We start from the raw sequence: 21,351 nt of genomic DNA, 5'->3' as shown, positions 1-21,351 counted from the left end.
CAGCAACAGCAACAGAACTGTAAGCAGATGTCATTCTCTTAGGCTCCATCATGAGGACACATTCCGTTCTTCACTGCTCTGTGCCCAGAGCCTGGCACAGTTCTTGGGACACAGCAGGTGTTCAATAAACATCTGCTGCGGTACATTTCCGTTTCTTTTAAAACTAGTGACCTAGGATAATAAAACTGAAAGGAACTTACATAATTTAGTAGTCAAGCATATGGTCCAACTTCAAAATTGCCAATTTCAACAAGGACCGGAAAGCATATTAGAGGTCATCAGGTGATTGAGCACCAGTGGTGGAAATGACTGCCTGGATGTGAATCTAGGCTTCATGAATTACTGGCCAAACAAGCTTGGGCAGAAGTCACTTCACCTCTTTGCCTTATTCCTCACCTGTTAAATGGTGCTATTAATAGGACCTACCTCATAGGACAGTTGTGTGGATTAAGATATGGATTTCAAGTACTTACAACCTTGCCTGGTACATGACAAACACCGTAAATGCACCTTCTGTTGTTATTATCAGCGTAAGATGATTTGGAAAAGTTATTAACGTCTTCTTGACCTGCTCCTCCAATCGCCTATTTGTATCTACTTGTTCTCACTTCTAGCTAATCTCTGTACATGTTTATAAATAAGCTTTTTTTTAGCTCGGGAATGCTAAGTGCCGATATCTATTCCATCCACCTCCCCTCCACCAACCATTTTAAGAACTGCTGATTTTGTTCTTTTCATCCAAGATATCATTTGCCCCTTCTCCACCTGCTCAAATCATATTTGTTCCTCCATGTCCAGCCTAAATGCCACCTCTTCCAAGAAGCCCGTTCTGATCACCCTTCCCAGAGTGAACTTGTTGTTCACTGACCCTCCATAGTTAGTTAGCAGTTCATCTCTACCTCAATTACACTTTCACACTTTCCACTTTTAGGTACGTACCTTTCCATGATGAAATTGTGAGCTCCGAGAGGACAAGATCCCAATTTCTAGGCTCACTTTCTGCCCATTCCCATGCCCAAGTATATAGCGGGCAAGCAGTAAGTATTTGTTGAGTAACTGTATTTGAAAAGCCCATTTAGAAAGGTTCATCTAAATTGTAAAACAGCTTTATTTAAAACTCAGTAAGTTTCTAAAGGAAGGTAAAAACCAGTTACAACTGAACACTAATCAGATATTTTAAGGGAAAAGAAGTTTGCACATGAAAGACACTTGATTTATTGCGTTAAAAAACTTTATTTCATTTAAAAGGTCCAATATAAGCCAAATTAAACCCCAAATCGACAGCTACACTTACAGATATCCTGAACTAAATGGCACTGTTTTGAGTTGTGTGTCTCATTAAAGGAGATCATTTGCTATTACCACCACTGCCCTAAAAGTAGTTCTACAACAGAAGCTGGTATTATAATACATAGCAGATACTTCAGATGTCATCTTTCATGCAGAAGTTAAAAAAGCAAACAGGCTTTTCTATTCTGTGCAGGTATAAAAACCACTACAGAACAGGGCCTGAATGCCTCTGACATACAAGGTGTAACTATAAAGGAACTCACTGGCGCTGTGTCCCTTCATTCAAGCAGTCCGCGTGCTTCCCCCAACAATACTAGTGCCGTTAAGATACTGTTCTGGACAGTACTTTGGGTTTCCCCTCACCAGGTGCCGACCAAAGGAAGTGGTTGATCAAGCTGGGGGACAGACTATCACAAAATGGGATCACAGAGCAATGGAATAGCTTTCCTAAGTGGGCAAGTGATTCGGAAGACCCACCTCACCAGTATTTCCAGTCATGGCATCATTTACATAAAATGATGCAAGATCTAAATTCTGGTATGTGTGAGGATAAATTAAAAACAGCTTGTTACTTTATAGCTACACCTTGGGTTTCATTAGAGGCGGTAAATCTAACAGTGTGTCTAATGAGTCCTTCTGGAAATCACTTCAGCAGACAAGTCAAATAGCCTGCAAAAGAGAAGACACGGCCGAGGGCGTAAGTCATCCTGCCGAGGTTCTCAGCCTTCTCTTGGAGGACAGACCAGGGCCCAAGGACAGAAGTTCCCAGGAGGGAAGGAGGCTTCAGCTCCACCTAAGGAAGACCTTTCTAACAGAGCTGCTCAACAACTGAATGGACTGCTTGGTGAGGTAGAGTCACTGGAAGTATTCAAGGTGGAAAGATCACCCTTGTAGAAGGGACTCCTGTATTTGCTAAAAGGTTAGACTGGATGAACCTCAGGTCTCTTTCAATTCTGAGATTCTAGAAAATTCCCTCAGGGAATTCAGAAGAGAATTCCTAAAAGGAAAGAGAAAGCACACATATGTATACTTTTAGAATCCTCTTGAGTTTTTTCTTTTTTTCAAAAGGTAAAATAGAAAATGTAGTCCGCTGTCTTTAAAATGCATATTCACCTTCCTACCACTAATAATTAGGAAGGGTCCATTATGACTTCTTTATATTATAAAGAAAAGATGGATGATTACATTTATAATTTCTGTAAATATTTTAGAAAAAAACGCTTAAAATCTAGTAGTCAATGCCCTAGAAACTTTATAGATTTTTAGGTAATATGCACAGATACAAATACATTATTAAATACAACTCACATCTGTGTTTTATTATACTCTAAAATATACAGGAATCTTGATGTACTGAAAGAGTGCAAGTAAATACAGTATTCAAGCAGTCACTATTTCTATTTACATGCTCATTAATTCGTCAAAAACCCACAAAATTATCAAATAGATCAAAATACTGTTCTGTGTTTTCACACTTTATATTCAGAAAAACCAGCTGATAATTTACAATGTCATAAAGTTTCCAGTTTCACAATACAAAAAGAATAAAATGAAATTGGGTATCATTTTGTGAAAATTTATGGAACTCTACCCAGACCCGGAAGACCCCCTACATATGTGAAATCATTTTCACTGGGAAAGTGACAGTTACAGTAAAAGCAGACCCATATAAATTGTTATTTAAAAGCCTAAACATCAGCCTTTCCCCCCTCTTTTTGTTATTTAAAAGGCAGTCTTCCAATTCGGCAGGCAATTGCTTCCTTCCCTAAACAGTAGCATGTTATAAACACCCTACTTTAAAAGTCAATAAGACCTAAAGGCTTTAGTATTTTAAACCTTGCCCAACAGAGAAATGCCTTCCGAGAGAAACCTGATGGCGTTAACTTATGAATAACAAGGGTGTTTCTCTTTTTGATTCTTCACTAAACAATGACAACGAAAATCCCCCAATCCACTGTGGAGGCACAAGGGCGACACAGGCGATGAAGGTGTACCATCCAAAGTAGTGAGGTTGAAAACTCCACTCCCCAGGACCACTTGGCTGCAATAGGGTGAAAATCATCTTACTTCCTGATTTCATGAAATTTCCTTCTTCTAGGAAATTCTTTACATTTTCAAACAAAAATAGTTCAATTTTAAACCTAAACCATTCAAAACTGGGCAACAATAGCCCGACACCAATCTACCTCATGTCTACATCACAAATATTTTCACCCTGACTGCACCCAATCAGCTGGTTTTCAATTCTAATATTATAAAAGTTGGAATTTTAAAATTTTTATGTAAAAGAAAAAAAAATGTAAAAATACATCTGCTTTCTCTCATGGTTTTAATACAGTATTAGAAGGCTTTCAGATGTTTTCTTAAAAAAAAAAATCAACATTTAAAACCAAATCGCAGCTTCATTTTCAGAAATATTAAAGTTTGGTTTAGATAATGTCTCATTTCACCCGCTCCAGCTTCCGCAAAGTGGCATTCTATTAAAACCCTTTGAGTTATTTGGTCCTTTGGCAATTTGCTGTGCACATCATGCCTACTGTACCAAACTTTTATTGCCCTTAAATTTAGTTGTAGTTTTACTGATAAAACTGAAATCTAGTGTCCTTATCTCTTCTTTCACGATAGTGTTGCTTGTGTGAGCAGATTAGGGTACACAGTGTCCCAAATAATTCTTGGCACTGCAAAACCAAATTACATAATTCCACAAAGCAATGTGCCATCAAAGTGTTTTCCTCTGGCCAAGTTTATTTCAGGATTCTAGAAGTTCCTTTTGCAAAACTTGCCTTTAAAACTCTTCTTCCTAATGTTACCACATTTCTTCTATTCGCCCACTCTGTCATCTTTCCTCTTAGGTTGAATTTGTACGTGAATAAGAAAGTGCCTTTTTCCTGAAAAGCACAGTTTGAAGCGTCAGTGCCAGAACTCCCCCCTTGGACCTCTGGCTCAGCCGGTCAGTAGGTCTCGGAATCGGAGTCATTGAGCTCGTCCACATCAGTGTATAAGTACTCCTGCTCCCCGCTGATGTTGTTGAAGCTGCAGTAGGAGCTGGGTTCATTCCTCATGATGGGCAAGGCTTCGAAGCTGACGGTTTTTGAGGTGTTTGTATAACGGTTAATGGCATTGAATGTCAGAGATGATAAAGGGCTACTTGATGAGACAGGCATCATGGTGGCCAAAATGAGAGCGAGGCAATCAGCCACGTCCTTGTTGGGAGCACAGGCCAAAGCTGGGGTATAGCCTAGAATTAAAGATAAAATTTAAAAATTACTCATCCTAAGACTCATTTCACTAATACAAGGAAATAAGCCTAAAGCCCTTCAACTTTACACATACTTTAAATTACCTAGCTTATATAATAAATTGGTTTTACTGGAATGACTGAGAACTTGCCAATAAGTAGAGAAAGAGGAAAGTCATAGAAATCTAGGGTGGGAGGAGACCTGACAGACTACATTATAGCAGAGGAAACTGAGGCCCAGGATGGATGATTCCTCCACTATCTCACAACTTACCTCTATCCGTCCAGATTCATAGACAATATCAGACTAGAATAAGGGGAAAAAAAACAGACTGACCAATCTTTGTTCAGAACGGTGGGAGAGTCTTACTGTTAATTTGTCGTTCTGTAAGTGCTTACATGCTGAGAAACCTAAATGTGCACAGATTGGTGAATGAGGCTCTGAGCAGGTGCTCAAAAGATGCTTGTTCAATGAATGACTCATGGCCATCAATTAACTTCTCTTTTAGGGTCACAGTCCACTGAAGAAAAACAGATAAACTAAACAGGTTTAAAGCTCCTAAGTCAAAACAGATGTTTCCTCTGTATATGTTCCCTTCTTTAGCAGAAGAAGACTGACTTTAGCCCTAAGGCACCACAGAGTATCGATACAACAGAGGAAGGAAACACTTGGTTGGGTAGGGAGAGAAGATTGTGAGAACATAGAGCCTAATTTAATCATCAACCTCTGTTGCTACTGGAGCAATTTATAACTGGATCATTAATTTGAAGGTTAGAATTGATTGTAAAATAAGATGGGTACTTACTATGACTTGCCAACTTTGGACCGTGATTACCATTTCACATTGCAAAGTATGTCAGAAGACATCAGGTCACAGGCGACCCTCATTATCACCTGTTATACTATCCCTTCCATCTCTTTATAAGGAAAAGCTATATAAAACCTTAAAATGATCAACAAAGATTGCCTATTGGCTATTGATTTAGAGCCTCACAATGTGACCAAATGTATTATACAGGTTAGTGATCTAGGCTCCTGATTTTAATCTCTATAGTTGCTCTATTTCCAGAAATGTAATTTATTGATAGTGAAAGTTTCTTTTATAGCTAGGAGAGTCTGAACTTATCTTAGTGGGTGATACCACTCACTTCTATGGATTTCGTGACTACATTTTACTGATGATTCCCAAATCTCTATGTCCAACCTAGATCTTGCTGACTTTGGGCTCCAGATCCATATATCCACAATCCAGTTACCCACTTGGAGTTTCCAGTGAACTCTTCTCATGTCCCTAACTGAACCCAGCTCTTCCTCCTACATTCTCATCTTAAACAATGGCACTTCCCCCACACATCACCCCACACCAGGCTGCAGGCGACTTCTTCCCTCCCAGAGTTCCAATGAGTCCCCCATCAAAAGGGCTCTAGAAACATCAACGTCCTTTCATCTCCAATGTCTCTGCCTTAATTCTGCCCACCCCCTCCTTCCACCCCTAACTGTGAACTTGTTTCCTAGTCTAGGCTTGCTCCTCTTCAGACTAGCTGCTGTCTCCCTGATACACAGATCCTTTGCCACTTGACCTAAGAGACTCTGGCGTAACTCAGTACTCATGTTGCCCTGCGTTGTATCTCTAAATACATCACGCCCTCTGCTTAAAAAGTTTTCTCCCCACTTTTTACTTGTCCTTTGGATTTTGGCTCAGAAGGCACTTTTGCGGGATGCCTTCCCCGATATCTCTCATGGCATTCTAGGGTTATTCTAACTGAACTGCGTCAAGGGCCTTGTGACAGCCTGTTTATATGCACTGCCATTCAAGGAAGCAGGCTGTCTTACTCTACACTGTACCTGCAGGATTTAGCACAGTTCTCGGCACATCATCACCTAACACATACCCACTGAGCCCCACATGGCCGGGCGCTCTTCCAACTGCTTAGAGTAGATCTGTGAGTGCAGCTGACAAAGACTCCTGCCCTCATATGTTAGAAGATAAACTCTATGGAAAAAAGAATGAGGAAGGTGTAGAGCAGGTTAAACAAGAACTGAAAATGCTATGGGGGGGGGGGGTGTGTGTGCAGCAGGCTGCAGTATAAAAAGGGTAGTCAGGATGGGATTCATTGAAGAGATGACATTTGAGTTAAGACTGGAAACAGGTGAAGGGTTTAGTCAGAGATTGCTGGGGGCAGAGTGTTCCAAGCAGAGGAAGCAAGCAGCCAGAAAAAACATGACAATGCATGTACATCCCTGGTGTGAGGAGCCGGCGACGGAGGAAGAGTAGGAGATGAGGTGGGAGAGGTAATGGGGAGCGGGACGACCTAGTAGGGCCTTGGAGATCATTTAAGGATTATCAGTAAACTGAGATTCAGAGGGAAGCATCTTCCCATGTATTTTAAAAGGATCCTGGCCAGGGTGGTAGATGAGGGAAAAAAGTGGGCATAATTTGAATGTACTTTGGAGGTGGGTCAGTAGTACATGCTGGTGGATTGTGCCCTGGGTGTAAGAGGGGTCGAGGAGCAACTGTAAGGATGGGAACGGTCACCAGCTGAGCCAAGGATGGCTGTGGGCACAGCAGGCTCGGCAGAGGGGGAGAGAAAGGCCTATCAGTTCAGTTCTGGACGTGTGCATTAGACATCCACTGTCAATTAGGCAGCTGGAGACAGAAATTTAGGAATTCTCAGCACAGAGGTAGTGTTTAGAACCAAAGGACTGGATGAGGTCACCCAGGGAGTGAATGTAGGTAGGGAAAGCAAAAAGAACTCAGTACGGAGTCCGAGAGCCCTCCAATATTAACAAGCTGGGGATAGCGCAAGAAATTGTAACTAGTACTGTAGGAGGAAAACTAAGAAAATGTGGAGTCCTAAAAGCCAAGTAAAGAAAGTTTATCCAAAAAAAGGGATACACCTGAAACTAATATAATACTGTATGTCAGTTATACCTCAATAAGAAATGAGTAAAATAAAAAATAAACAAAAAATTTTCAGTTCCAGTAAATCTGGTTATTTAAATCTAACCAACAAAGTAGTGAGTTACAAATCCTCACCTGGTTATCAATTCAAGGAACCAGGCATTTGTGAACAAAGAATGTCCTAGGGACCTCCCTGGTGGTGCAGTGGTAAGAATCCGCCTGCCAATGCAGGGGACATGGGTTCAAGCCGTGGTCTGGGAAGATCCCACATGCTGCGGAGCAACTAAGCCAGTGCGCCACAACTACAGAGCGTGCGCTCTAGAGCCCGCGCTCCTCAACAAGAGACGCCACCGCAATGAGAAGCCCACACACCACAACGAAGAGTAGCCCCTGCTCGCCGCAACTAGAGAAAGCCCACGCACAGCAACAAAGACCCAATGCAGCCAAAAATAAAATGAATAAAATAAAATAAATTAACAAAAAAAAAGAATATCCTAAAGAAGGATATTATAATCAAATCATACGTATTCTCTCCAACTCTCCCTCTTATCCTGCCCTGAAGTGATCTGTACCTACTGATCCCAGGAACAGTGTGCAGCACAATGGAAAGTATGGAGATTTTTGGGGGGAATAGTGGACACTAGCTATGGTAAACTGCAACCTTCACATCCCTTATTCACATATGTTTTCAATTCCACATTAAAAGCCTTTTCTTATTTTTAAAGAAGAAATAATCAGTTGTGTCAAATTCTGATGTGTCAAGTGAAAGGAGAGGTGACTCCTAGTATTGCAGTGGTCACTGGTGACCTTGCTGAGAACCGTTCTGTAGCGCGATGGGGGTAAAAGCCTGACCGGGGGGATTCACGAGAGCAACAAAAAGGAGACGTGGAGGCAGAGGGAGAGCCAACTTTTGAGTAACTGTGTTGCAAAGGGGAACAGAGAAATATGGCAACAGCTGGTAGGAGCAGTGGGAGTAATGAAAGATTTTTTAAGATGAGAGAAATAATGTTCCTATGCTGATGGGAATAATCTAGAAAGATTCCTACAAAAAAGTCATTATTACAGGACACGAAAGCAAAGAATTGCTAAAGTGGAAGTCTCAAGTATGCAAAAGAGTGCATAAGTGGGAAGATTAGCTTTAGACAAAACCTGGCATTTAAGTAAGGGCCTTGATAAATATTTGTTGACAGAACAAATTCTTTGAATACTAAGATAAACAAAGGCGGTATCACTAAACCAAAGTTAGTAAACCCTAACTCTGATTTAATAAATACATGAAACTCAGAAGTTCACCTGTTAGATGGGACTTTTCCTGCTTCTCTTGCCCTTATTCCCTTTGCCACAAAGTATAAGTCCTAGTCAGTATTAACTTCAGCTCTTCCCTTTGACCAACAAAAAGTATCCAAGTCTACTTTACTTCCAATATGGACCATCAAAAGATGAAAGCTTCTAACAGGTTAAGGAAAGAGAATACAGAAGCTACTTACCATTTTCATCTACTGCAAGCACACTTGCTCCTTTCCCCAAAAGTTCTTGAACCACCATTGTTAGCCCATTTCGGGCAGCAACATGCAGAGGTCTGGAGGGAAAAAAATATGTGTACACGTACATGTGTGCACGCCCATGCGTGTGTGTGCTCGTTCACTCTCTCTATCCTGGTTGTTGAAGACCATTTTTGCTTGGCTGTGCAGATCTAGAGATGCAAACTGGAGGCCCGTGGTCCGGACAGCGATGAAGATGGGAGCGGGGCACGGCAGAGCCAGCGTGCAGTGCACTGTCAGGCCCCGTCATGCAGCTGAGCTCAGCACTGGGCCCATCAACAGGTTTCCACCTTCACCAAACCCTTTTGTGAGTTTCCTTCAAGACTCAATGTTTGAAGAGATTTTACTAACTAAACTGCCTTCTTAAGTTGTTGTTTTAAGAAATGTGGTTGGCAAACATGTATAATAGAATATACAATAAAAACTGTAAATTGCAACAGCACAAGTTCCAACAGGCTCTGAAAACAGTTTACAGGTTCCATGACTCATTTTTGGACCCTTAAGGGATCTGACTGATACATGAATGGGAACCAGTATTATAAGGTTTTTCTCTTTACTAAGTCTCAAAGTAGAATAGCAAATGAAAATGGAGAGAGGACAATGGGAGACACTGATCCAGGATTTAAGGAGTCACCTGGAGGCTGGCGGTTCACAATTAGAACCTGATTATTTCTGAAATCTCTCTAGCTTACAGACACGTATAAAACTTTTTGCCTCATTTACTGCTAGTGTCAAATAATGTATTATTCCAGTTGGTTGCCATAAAACACACAGAACAGTTATTACTTTCCTCCACAAAATTGGATTGAGAAACAACACATTTCAATTCAAAAGCTTTTTTAGTAATATGCCTTTTAATTAGGATGATTTTAGAAATGAGTTTTGTCACTTATAAGAACTGTTCCTTATTTTTTAACTGCTTCTGTGACAGACTGATTCCAATGGTCCCATGTTAAAAAAGAACCCCATTAATCATTTTTATAATTATAGGTCACAAGGTTTACACTAGACACTGAAAGTACTCACGTTTGCAAAGCTGCATTGGTTGCATTGATGAGGTTTCTATCTGTTATCTTTTCCAGTATTAACAAGGCACTAGTTTCATGACCCTAAAATTATGGCAAATAACTCTTAAAAACTTCAGCACCATTAAAGATGAATTTATACACTCAATACACCCCAACCCTAGTCCATGTAACATATACATCACCGTACATATGCCATGCATTTTCTTGGCTAATGCCTTAAATATTTGCCCGAACATGTGTTGGTGTAATGGGGTTACAGAAGAGGACAGGAATATTTAAGATCAGAGAGATTAGAGAAAGACAATCATCACGTTTAGGCTTGTGGTCCAAAACTTACTTGGCTTACTGGAAACTTTCATATACCACGGTGCTTAACACACCAGTATTTTTTCCCAAGAAATCTGATGTCAGTGATTATTAGAGAGGTTTGGTCCCTAGCTCTGTTCATTTTAGTTAAGTGGAAAAACTTTAAATGCCACTGTTGATATTAACAATGAAAATATATCCTTAGGACGTGTACCTACCTTGCTGCAAGCCAGATGGAGGGCGGTGTTTTTACTGCTATCTTGTAAAGTCAGGTCTGCACTAGCACTGCTAACCAGCATCTCTGCGAGGAAAAATTTTACCAACTCTTTTGTTTATGAACATACACCTCAGATTACTAATAACTCACTGTAGAGAAATGAAGACAGAAAGGAAAAATATCCCTCCAGCAAAAACTTAAGTGCAAAAAACACACTGTAATATAAAGGTCTATACCATATTGTTATACTGTTGTATAAGTAACAGACAAGAACAACAGCAACTACCATTCCTTTTGTGAGGTTTTACTAAATTTCAAAGACTAATTTTAAGTGCTCTGGATTTACAGTAACTTATTTACCCCTCAAAACAACCTTACAAAGTAGATACTGTTATTTTTCTCACTTTATAGATGAAAAAAATTGAGGCACGAGGTTGCTTAGTTGGCAATCTAGGACCACATTCGATCTGACTCCAGAGCCAGGGTTCTTAACTACTATCCTAACACTGCCTGGTAACGTCACTATTCAATCAGTAAGGGCAAATGGAAATACTGTGGGCCTAATGAAAACGTGGGTGTAAGCAAGTAAAAGGTTTTAAATCTCAGGAGCGGTGAGATAACTAATGCAAAATTCAGTGAACTAGAGTCAGATGGGAGCTACGTTATACATAAGCAATATCCACACTTAAGAGTAATAAAAGCCTTAAGCAGTTTCTTTACCAACTGTATTTGTCTGTCCGTTTTCTGCAGCCATCATGAGAGGTGTTTTCCCAGAGGAGTCCACAGAGTTGACATGAGCATTATGGCTGAGTAGCAGCTGCAAACACTCTACATGGTCTGTGAAGGCGGCCGCGTGGAGAGGAGTTCTGCACACAGAGAAATGGGAAGACTGGACTAAATCTGTGCACTGTATACTCAATTTATGAAAGCAATTTTCAAGGGTTTACATACTAGGCATTGCTTGGATACAAATAGGCTTAATGGGGGAAGCTTACTTAACTCCTGCCACAAAAATTTGTATTTCTGATAATATAGAAGTCCCTTAATTAAACTAGTATAAGATAAATTACGAAATTGCCCAAAAAAATTACATCATTAAAGGAAATTCTGAAAGAAATAAATCCTGACCCAAATACTGCCATCTATTACAAACGCTGGACTCTTCCTATTTAGAAATCTGTTAACTTTACTAGAAAGAGTCTTTGGGTAACAAACACACATCTTTTTAAAAAAGGGAAATCATTTAGCCAGGAAGACTGGCTAAAAGTCATGGCAGAAAAGCCTTTTACAATGAGAACGTAATTAAGGTTTTGGAACAATTTATACTTGTAAATATAAAATCAACTTTTAGTTAATAATGGGGTCTCTTTAAATTCTTCCACACTAATCTAGTAGTTAAAATTTCCTACATGGTTGACTTCCTACCTTCCTTTTGAATCTGTGGCGTTCACGCTGCTGGCACCTAACGTGTCAATTAGCATCTCAGCAGCACCTTCGTTGTCATTTATCCTGTGAAGGTAACAAGGTGATCACTCTCACAGCCATGGTGTATTTCTCAAACACTCAAACCAAATCCGAGTCATTCTGCCTTTACTTACACAGCACAATGCAATGGACTGAAAGCATTTCCTTCCGTTTTCTGGAAAACATCCTGTTCTAAAAGGAGTTCTACACATGTCTCGTGACCTAAATAAGTAAATGAGGATCAGATATTAAAATCCAAAAAAGATAGTGAGGTGCCCATACACACCAACATATCCCTACAGATAAGACTTTACATGGATTACAAGTAATCAGTTCCCTGAACCCATTAAACATCACATTTTTAGGCACTTTGGAATTCAATGTACAACCTCAGGACCTAAAGTACAGTAGCTTCTTACGATAATTTAATATCAGTTTATTATTATTATTTGTGTGTGTGTGTGTGTGTGTGTGTGTGTGTGTTTTAGCTGTGTTGGGTCTTTGTTGCTGCGCATGGGCTTTCTCTAGTTGTGGCGAGCGGTGGCTACTCTTCATTGTGGTTGGTGCACGGGCTTCTCATTGCGGTGGCTTCTCTTGTTGCGGAGCACGGGCTCTAGGCTCGCGGGCTTCAGTAGTTGTGGTGCGTGGGCTCAGTAGTTGTGGCACATGGGCTTAGCTGCTCCATGGTATGTGGGGTCTTCCCGGACCAGGGCTTGAACCCGTGTCCCCTGCACTGGCAGGTGGATTCTTAACCACTGCGCCACCAGGGAAGTCCAATATCAGTTTATTATTGACATGACAAATATTTACTTTGTAGGGAAAAAAAATTAGTCTCATTATTCCTTTCTATGGTGACCAGTTAGAGTTATTTGGGAACTATTTTTTAAAATGTCCTATTTATATGGCATAGTGTAACTTTCAAAATAATATATGTTTATACAGCATAATTAACTTCACAATTTGAATATTTTCTGGCTCTACTAAGGAGTTAATGGTAAAATCTCAAATTCTATCGACGTGTTCAGAGGGAAAAAAGTACATGTCCCTGTCGCCACCCCATTCCCCAGTTCCACTCTCTAGTGACCACTAGTGACCATTATTACCTTACAGTTCCAGAAAATTTTTAGGCATATACAACTGCATGCACATAAACACATACTTCCTTTTTAAAAAATTTTTACACAGTTGGGATGTTCTGTTCTGCAACTTGTTTTTTACTTTAAAAACTATGTATCTTCCCACAGTAGCATATACAGACATCCTATTGTTGAATGTTTGCAAGAACTTCACAGTATCAGAATGTATCATAAAGGATTTAATCTCTAATTATCAGTTTCCAGGTGATTGCTACTTTTTCTTTGTGATATTATCAACAATGTTGTAAATGTTCCAGTACTTAAAAAGTATTTCTTTGTATTTATTTCTAGGAACAATTTTCTAGAAATGATCTTGCTGGGTTAAAGGTCAAGTATATTGATTACTAATAGGTGTCAGGCCCACAGTTTTTAATAGCAACTTTGAAAACAGGGGAAAACCCAAACCTCAGATTTTCTTAATCCAATCCAATTTTCAAAGCCAGGGTTTTAGTAAAAGTACCCCCACTGCTGTATTAATGGCAGAAAATGAAATGTTGCTTCTTTTATTTCGTTAGTCATTTGGGATGTGCATTAGGAATAAATCAGATTCTTAAACAGCCTCTTTACTTCTATGGCTTAACATCTGGCTAACAAAGTGATGCTCTATTTCTTTTCTTTTTTAATTACTCTAACATTCTCAAACAATAGTTCATCTTAATCTTCATCCTATAATTGTTTTTACCAGGAAAAGAAAGCATGTTTTCGAAAACCTATGGTTATGTTCCATCATGTCAGTTCTTTCATCCAGTGATTCTCAACTGGAGCAATTTTAGCCCTCAGGGGACATTTGGCCATGTCTAGAGACATTTTTGCTTATCACAGCTGGGGATGGGGTAGGGAAGTGCCGTGGCATCTAGTGGGTAGAAGCCAGGGCTGCTGTTAAACCTCTTGCATGCACACGACAGTCACTCACAACGAAGGATTATGTGGCCTCAAAGGTCAACAGTGCTGAGGGTGGGAAACCCTGCTTCAATTCTCCCTCTCCAAATGTTAACCCATGGCCAAGAAGTAACCAAGGAAAGTTGTCCAGTATTGATTTGAGAGTCTCCTATTTTCCCGGGATAGCAGTTCTCAAGGTGTGGTCTGGGGAGCTGCAAGGTGATACTGCAAACTATTCTTTAACGAGCCATCAAAGAAATGTGCCACTCTATTAATATTTTTTTGAAGAATAGTTGTTTTTCATAAAAATGCTATTCATATTAACATGTAATGGATTTATTATTATTTTAAAATAAATTAATAAATATCCTTAAATTTCTCAGTCCTAATTTCCAATACAGTAAATACTAAATACTAACAGCTATAAGCCACAGGTCCTGAGACTGAAAGATGTGAGAATCACTGTCTGCGTAGATTGTGGATGGCAAAAGGGAGTCCCGGGGCTCTGGATTCAGCAGTCATTACTGGGGTCATGTCAAGCTGAAAAATTCTTCACTTTGTGTCCTGGTTTATAAAAGTATACAGGATAAAACTGGTCTCTTCATGTTTTAGAGGGATATTCTGAAGATGCTTATAGCTTCGTAAAAATTGATACATTTTTAAAAGGAACACATGAGATCATGGAAGTATTCTTAGTTCTGTGATTGAATGACTCCATAAACTGAAAATCTGACTTTAAAGTTGGGTATGTATAACCAGTTCTCTTCTAAAGCTTTGCCATCATCCCATTTTAATTTTGAGAGAAAGGTTGTTTTCTATCCTGTTGGAGTGCTTCCAATTTTTTTTTTAGCCATACAATAATTACTAGTCAAAGTAAAACTATTTTACATATTCTACTCTCAGAATGCCAAATTATAAAATAGGCTTTTGGCTGTAAATATGGTATTAATTTTACACTGCCTGTACAGTCTCTGTACATACAGCCGACACACATCTAATTCCTTCCAGCTCAATTCAGAATCATCACCAATTTTGCTACAGTCTGGAAATTAGACACATCTGTTATGATCTTTAAATGGCAACCAGGCACGCAGTTTGTGCAAAATTTTGTGTCTTGTACACAAAGTGCTCAGAGAATCTAAATTCAGCAGTGATGGAGTAAGAAACTCACTTTAGGAAAACCGTGTTCTCCGGAAAGACGTGGTAGGAATGTTATAATAAATAGCAACTCTCCAAAGGATAGTTACAGCAGTATTTTTACAACTAAATGCTCTACCTGAGGAAAAATACCTTACTGTGTGATTTTTTCCAATGGTTAATTCGCACTGACGTTAAAAAAAAAAAAGAACCAATAAAAGTCTGTTTCAAAATAGTTTTATCTGTGGATGTTTTCCTACTATTTGGTTTTCCTTATACTTGTAAGATGTCAAGTTACATTATAAAGACAAACCAATTTCAATGGCAAAATATAGTATCTTCTTTGACTTAGGATTTACCTTGGACAACTTTTGCTATATTCATTAAATACCAACTTTAGTGAGCTGAAAAAGGAAGAAGAGTTGAAATCCAAAGGTTTTATTGTTTTCAAAACTATTCTGGCTAAGGATCTGAGGTAGTAAAATATGAAACTGACTAAACCAAGCTTTTGAATTAGCAATATATTTAACTATTCACGTTTTCTATGGCACCATCAGTACTCAGAGTTGCAAAATGACCAAATGTAGCCACAGGTCAATCCTCAAGAAGAGATCAAAGCTTTCTCAGAACAAAAGAATAGAGCTCTCAATTCTGATACAAGAATTAATATGAAAATCAAAATACTGTATCTAGAAAATGCTTATGAAAATGTTTAATTAAACTATAATTTTGCAAGATTCAGATTTCTCCTCTTTTACCACAACTCAACAATTATTTGTCAAAATGGCTCCCAGTAAAAGAACCACATAAAACAGTGTATTACAGAAAGATAGAAACCTCCTCTCTGGCAAGGCAGTCAGCTGAATTTTATAACAGCCACTATGCTTATTTTTTTAAGCAAGTGGATATTAATATAAAGAGGCAATTTCTATTTTCTGTACATTTTGAGGGAAAGTTGTTAGAACTGTCAACTAGTTTTGTAGATATGCTATTACAACTAACAATAACCTGAATGCTACACTGAAATTCAAAACAAATAAAAAACCCCTCACATCCCTGATAAAACCCTAAGCATACACTTAGGTAGGACAGATGTTTTACACTGCATATAACGTACCCAGATGTTTTCTAAGATGATCAAATCTCAACATGCTCTGTTACTTACATTATTTTAGTGACATTGCAAAAGCGAAATCCCATTTTTCACATCTATCCTTTAAAAATAGCTTTATACTTCTCTGATTGACCTTTAATGAGTCTACCTGTAAAAGGACTAACTGTGACGGTTAGTCTCCAGGAGGCTAAAAGTAAGTCTGTTATAATCATGCAGCCAAGTTCACTTAACCACAAAAGTGTCCAAGTTTCTAGTTTCTACTTCCGTGATTTATTCTACTAGGATTTTATTCCCTTAAAATGTTGAACATACATGTTACTGTTGATATAAAGATCTTAACTTGCAACGTGCTCAGAAAACATACACAGATTTCAGTCTAGAATATGATACATTTTCATTGTTTCTCTTACCTGTCATTTTTTCCCTAATAACAAGTATATTTAGAAATCAAAATATAATAAAAATACAAACATAACTATATAAAAGACATTGGAAATAATATTATTAAAGTATATTAATATTAATAACAAATAATATTATTAATAATAATGTTATAAAAGTAATTAATATTACAAAACTATCTTAAAAATGCAAAATACTTATTGAAGCAAAGGTCTAAAAAACTTTTAAACTTAGTGACTGCTTATCTCAAAACATCTCTGAAAACCAGCATCTTGGCTTTAGCACGACAAGGCACTGGAGTAAGCTATAGCTATGTGGTAGGTTATTCATAATATATCATTCTCATGAAAGTCAGAATGTGTTAGTTAGTTGTCTCTCTGTGGTACATAATGGGTAGGTAACGTGGGTCTGTGTCTGTGTACTTAACCGTTGTAGCAAGCCCAGTGAAGTGCCGTGTATCCATGATTGTCCGCCATGGCTGGATTTGCATCCATAGATGCTGCTGACTGCAGAAGAGCTCCGAGAACACCAATGTGTCCACAGGCAGCTGCCAAGTGTATTGGTGTCCGGCCCCTGCTATCTCGTAATAAGCACTTAGCACCATGTTGAAGCAATGCATCTACACACTCTTCATGGCCTGTGACTGCCTGAAAGAAAAATTATTTGCATGTAGCTGAATACACTATGTTGGGCACTCCATGCCAATTATAGCTAAATTGTGAATTTTAAAGTCCATATTCCCCATGTCCTCCCACCAATCAAAGCACTTATCATATTTTGAGTAACCCAGTATTTTTACTGAAAGTGGCTTAAAAACTTAGTTAAAGCAGTGACTTTGTCAAAATAAAAGTAAATATGAAAAACAGGAATAATGGGACTTCTAGTTCAACAAAAAAAATATTTCAAAGGTGAAAAAATTAAGACAAAAATGTGTAAGAAAACAGTTGTGATAATGGAAAAAAGTAAAACTGACATCAATTCTACTCAAGGCTTTAGGGTTTTAAAATTCTTTTTTTTAAAAAAATTAATTAATTAATTAATTTTTGGCTGTGCTGGGTCCTCGTCGCTGCGCGCAGGCTCCCTCCAGCCACGGTGAGCGGGGGCCACTCCTCGCTGCGGTGCGCGGGCTTCTCACTGCGGAGCACAGGCCCCAGGCGCCCAGGCCCCAGCAGCCGCGGCACACAGGCTCAGTAGTTGTAGCTCGTGGGCTCTAGAGCGCAGGCTCAGCAGTTGTGGCGCACGGGCTTAGCTGCTCTGCGGCACGTGGGATCCTCCCAGACCAGGGCTCAAACCTGTGCCCCCCACACTGGCAGGCAATTCCCAACCACTGCGCCACCAGGGAAGCCCGCTAAGATTTTAAAGTTCTGTTCCAACATTATTCTTCTCTGGATTAAGTTGTGTTTTGTGGTTGTTAAAAATTAGAGTTCAAAAACTAAGACAGTGAAAGAAACAGTAAAGATTATTTGGTAAAAATTAAATGAAGAAAAATATAAACACAGCCTAGTTCAGTTTTAGGTAAAATGAGGTCATAAAAACTTTCAGAAAGGAAGCGAGAACACTTCTGCTTACCCCCCTGTGCAGTGCCGTCCTTCCCCATTTATCTTTGGCATCTACGTTTGCTCCTTTGTTCAGCAGGGAGTAGACACAGTCCGTGTGCCCGTTGAGCACAGACAGCATCAGCGGAGTCCTGGGCAACAACAGGAGCAGCTCCGTCACCACCGAGACTTCATCCATGAAAGTACACTGTGTTGGCCTGCCTTCTAAACATGTCTTTCTGTGATGCAACTTTAAAGTATACTTAAAAAACTGTATTTGATGTTACTCAGTTACACACTATGACAGACTTACTAAAATAGGGGGGCAAAAGGTATGAAGATGAACAAACATCCTAAAACTAATTTTAAAAATTATTAAAACTTACTGTCCATTTCCATCTTGAATATCTACTGCATTCTGTGGTTCTGCATTTCCTATTAGTAGCCGTAAGCATTCCGAATGACCATTTGTTGCTGTAAAGTGATATTCAAAAATTTCAGCAATTATATATCTATAAAATGATAAAATAGAAAATGTCCATCTTAAACCACATTTGCTAGATATAATTTTGGAATATTCATTGAATTTAACAGGCAAGGAAGAAAATGCTCATTTTATTTAGCTCTCTGGTGGTGCCAATGTGGTCAGGAAGGGCAGCCTGCCTCCAGCCAAGGGATGAAATCATGATCAGACAAGTCAATCACATCAACCCCATTCTCCTTTGCCAATGACTGGTTTCAAGTTCTGCCCACTGAGATGTTAAAAAGCCTGGAGGACGCCTGGGAAATATTTTTATTCCTGATAGTGAAAGTCCTCCTTCTTTCCTGATTTTAGATGTGATCCTTGGGGATGCTTCAAGGAAATTCTGTTTGGCCCATCATTTTTTTTCTTAAACTGGATTCACGGATACTCAGTACACAGCAGCTACTGATGAGTGTTCGTATCGTCTAAGCTCAACACCCAAAGCAACAGGCATAAGATCCCTGTGGGAAAGGACTGGCTCACATCCAGAACCAATGTCCTTCCATGATTTAAGAGTAAGATGCTCCCCAGCAGGTCTCCAAATTTGAAAGGCATCTTGGTTCTAACCAAGGCTTGCATTTATTGAAGAGGTGGGTGCTAACAGTAACCTGTAACTCTTTCAGCGGGTAGGACTTACGAATTATATGGCATTGGTTAGCCACTTCTGAGGGACTTACTAGTGTCTTGGTTCAATATTTATCTATTAAGAGTGCAAACACTCCATGAAAGCTTTAAATCAGCTCTGCAAATAATGTGCTTACAATATAATTTTTCAAGTTGCAGAATAATATACAACTTCACTCTTTTTCAGAATAAGGTAACAGAAAATGATAGCATTTTGACTTCTTATTTTTACCATATAGCAGTTTATATACATATCCTTATTAGGACTTTTAATCCATTATTAAAATTTTTGTCTTTGAGCCCTGCTTAATCGATTATCTGATAGTTTCTGAAAGGCTGCTCTGGAGCGACAGTGGGTGTTACCTATAGTCTTCTAAAATGCAAGTTTTCCAAATGACCAGAAGCAAAGTCCCAGACCTACATTCAAATGGATCCACTTTAAGGATCACCCTATAAAAACAGACTAAGTGAAATGGATCTAATCATACGAAGATGGCCTATTGGGGATGAGACAAATACTTGGCTAGGATTTCTTCACATATACCAGTCTTGAATTCATTATTTAAAATTAATACTGCCTTGTAGTAATTCCTGTAGAGAGTTGTGAATCTGCATCTGCTAGTGACACAGCAGGTACTGAGTCATCACAGTGGCATTGTTATGTAGTTTTGCATTTTCTACAACATCACAAAACACTCCATGGAGTAGTTCTCGCATAGCAGGCACTCTGTATTCCTGTCTGATTAAATGTTTAATGCAGTACCCTGGTACAGTAAGTAAAATGTTTATCAGTTGTTAAATGAAACCACATACCAATCCAAAATAATTTCCATCAAAAAGCAGTTAAAAAGAAATTGTTATTTTGTTGTTGTTGTTGTTGATAAAGTACTTCAGAAGTTAGACTATTATATAAATCCAATTTCTAAGGTAGATATTTTTTTAAAGTGATTATAATCTTGCTGTTGGTTTTTCCCTGAGAGTAGAATCATTAGAATTGTTAAAGTCAAAATTGTTAAAACAATTACCAGGAGTATAATATACAAGAAATTGAAAAAGAAGAGCATTAGATGGAAAGTGGTAAATAAAATCATTCATAGTCTTTGACATACCTGCTGCATGTATAGGTGTTCTCTTCAAAATGTAATCTTTGACTAAGATTGAGGCTCCCTGATTAATGAGAACATCCACACATTCTACATGGCCCTTAAATGCTGCAAGGTCCAAGGGCGTTCTTCCACTACTGTTTCTCACATCAAGATCTAACAAAGACTGTACTAACACTTCTAGTGCTTGATGGTGACCATGATAGGCCTGGGAATAAATAAAAATATAAATTAAAAAAATACATATTTAGACTGACTTCTTAGAAACCCTAGAAAACATAAAGGGAGTAGTAAGCAAACTTGTCTTCACATCATTATATTTGAGGTAATCTAAAACCTCTGTATTAATAATTCAGAAAGTTACCTACAAATTTTTCTAATAATCAATTAGTAGGCTACAGTGTTAGGGAATGGGTATTCCACAAATAATAAAAGTTGAAATGACAGGTGATCTTTTCACGAGTATACGATGTCTGGTTCGTGGCAGACATTCAATGATGTGTGACATGGGTTCAATGAAAGCTTTCATTCTAAGTCTATGATCCCAAAGCCCGTGTTCTTCGTCACAGTTCAGTGCCCCCCTTCACTCCCCGATAAAATGTTACTACGCTTAAATCACAGAGACAGTTGCAACTGAAGTTCAGCTAGTACTTGAGCCTTCTGATTTCTCAAATTAAAATGACTACTCCATCCCATAACGTGCTATCTCAAAAATAAACATTTCTTTTCAAAAATATTTAGACTGAGCCCTGCTTGAAAAACTACCATGTGCTATGCACTGTCCTAGCAGTACAGCAGAGCAAGAAGATTGAGAAATTTGTCTGAAACCCGACCGACTGAAATCCCCTTCTTCACACAGTCTGCTTTCCAAAGAATTCATTTCAAAAACCAACATGTCAACTGAACATCTA

The 21,351-nt window shown here is 38.8% G+C and overlaps 2 protein-coding genes across 4 annotated transcripts in view; one reads left to right on the top strand and one right to left on the bottom strand.

Moving 5' to 3' along the window:
- Window positions 1-2,264, top strand: part of BTD (biotinidase) — a 78,789-nt gene extending 76,525 nt beyond the window's left edge. The window contains 4 exon segments of the mRNA XM_068545884.1: window positions 2,014-2,067; window positions 2,069-2,099; window positions 2,102-2,146; window positions 2,149-2,264. Coding sequence (XP_068401985.1) covers window positions 2,014-2,067; window positions 2,069-2,099; window positions 2,102-2,146; window positions 2,149-2,255 — 237 coding nt within the window. The 3' untranslated portion in view covers window positions 2,256-2,264.
- ANKRD28 (ankyrin repeat domain 28) overlaps window positions 1,214-21,351 on the bottom strand; it is a 175,560-nt gene continuing 155,422 nt past the window's right edge. For 2 of the 3 annotated variants that reach the window (XM_068545877.1, XM_068545876.1), the window contains exons 18-28: window positions 20,447-20,648; window positions 18,577-18,664; window positions 18,225-18,342; window positions 17,083-17,302; window positions 12,122-12,209; window positions 11,949-12,032; window positions 11,244-11,389; window positions 10,525-10,607; window positions 9,999-10,081; window positions 8,919-9,010; window positions 1,214-4,528 (exon numbers count right to left, since the gene is read on the bottom strand). In XM_068545877.1, the coding sequence (XP_068401978.1) occupies window positions 4,242-4,528; window positions 8,919-9,010; window positions 9,999-10,081; window positions 10,525-10,607; window positions 11,244-11,389; window positions 11,949-12,032; window positions 12,122-12,209; window positions 17,083-17,302; window positions 18,225-18,342; window positions 18,577-18,664; window positions 20,447-20,648 (1,491 nt within the window). In that variant the 3' untranslated portion in view covers window positions 1,214-4,241. Of the gene's footprint in view, window positions 4,529-8,918; window positions 9,011-9,994; window positions 10,082-10,524; window positions 10,608-11,243; window positions 11,390-11,948; window positions 12,033-12,121; window positions 12,210-17,082; window positions 17,303-18,224; window positions 18,343-18,576; window positions 18,665-20,446; window positions 20,649-21,351 lie in introns of those variants that run through there. The other variant, XM_068545879.1, reaches the window with a different exon arrangement.

This window comes from Eschrichtius robustus, chromosome 6, assembly GCF_028021215.1.
Source record: "Eschrichtius robustus isolate mEscRob2 chromosome 6, mEscRob2.pri, whole genome shotgun sequence".
Lineage (NCBI taxonomy): Eukaryota > Metazoa > Chordata > Mammalia > Artiodactyla > Eschrichtiidae > Eschrichtius > Eschrichtius robustus.
This window is presented reverse-complemented; position numbering and strand designations above follow the sequence as displayed.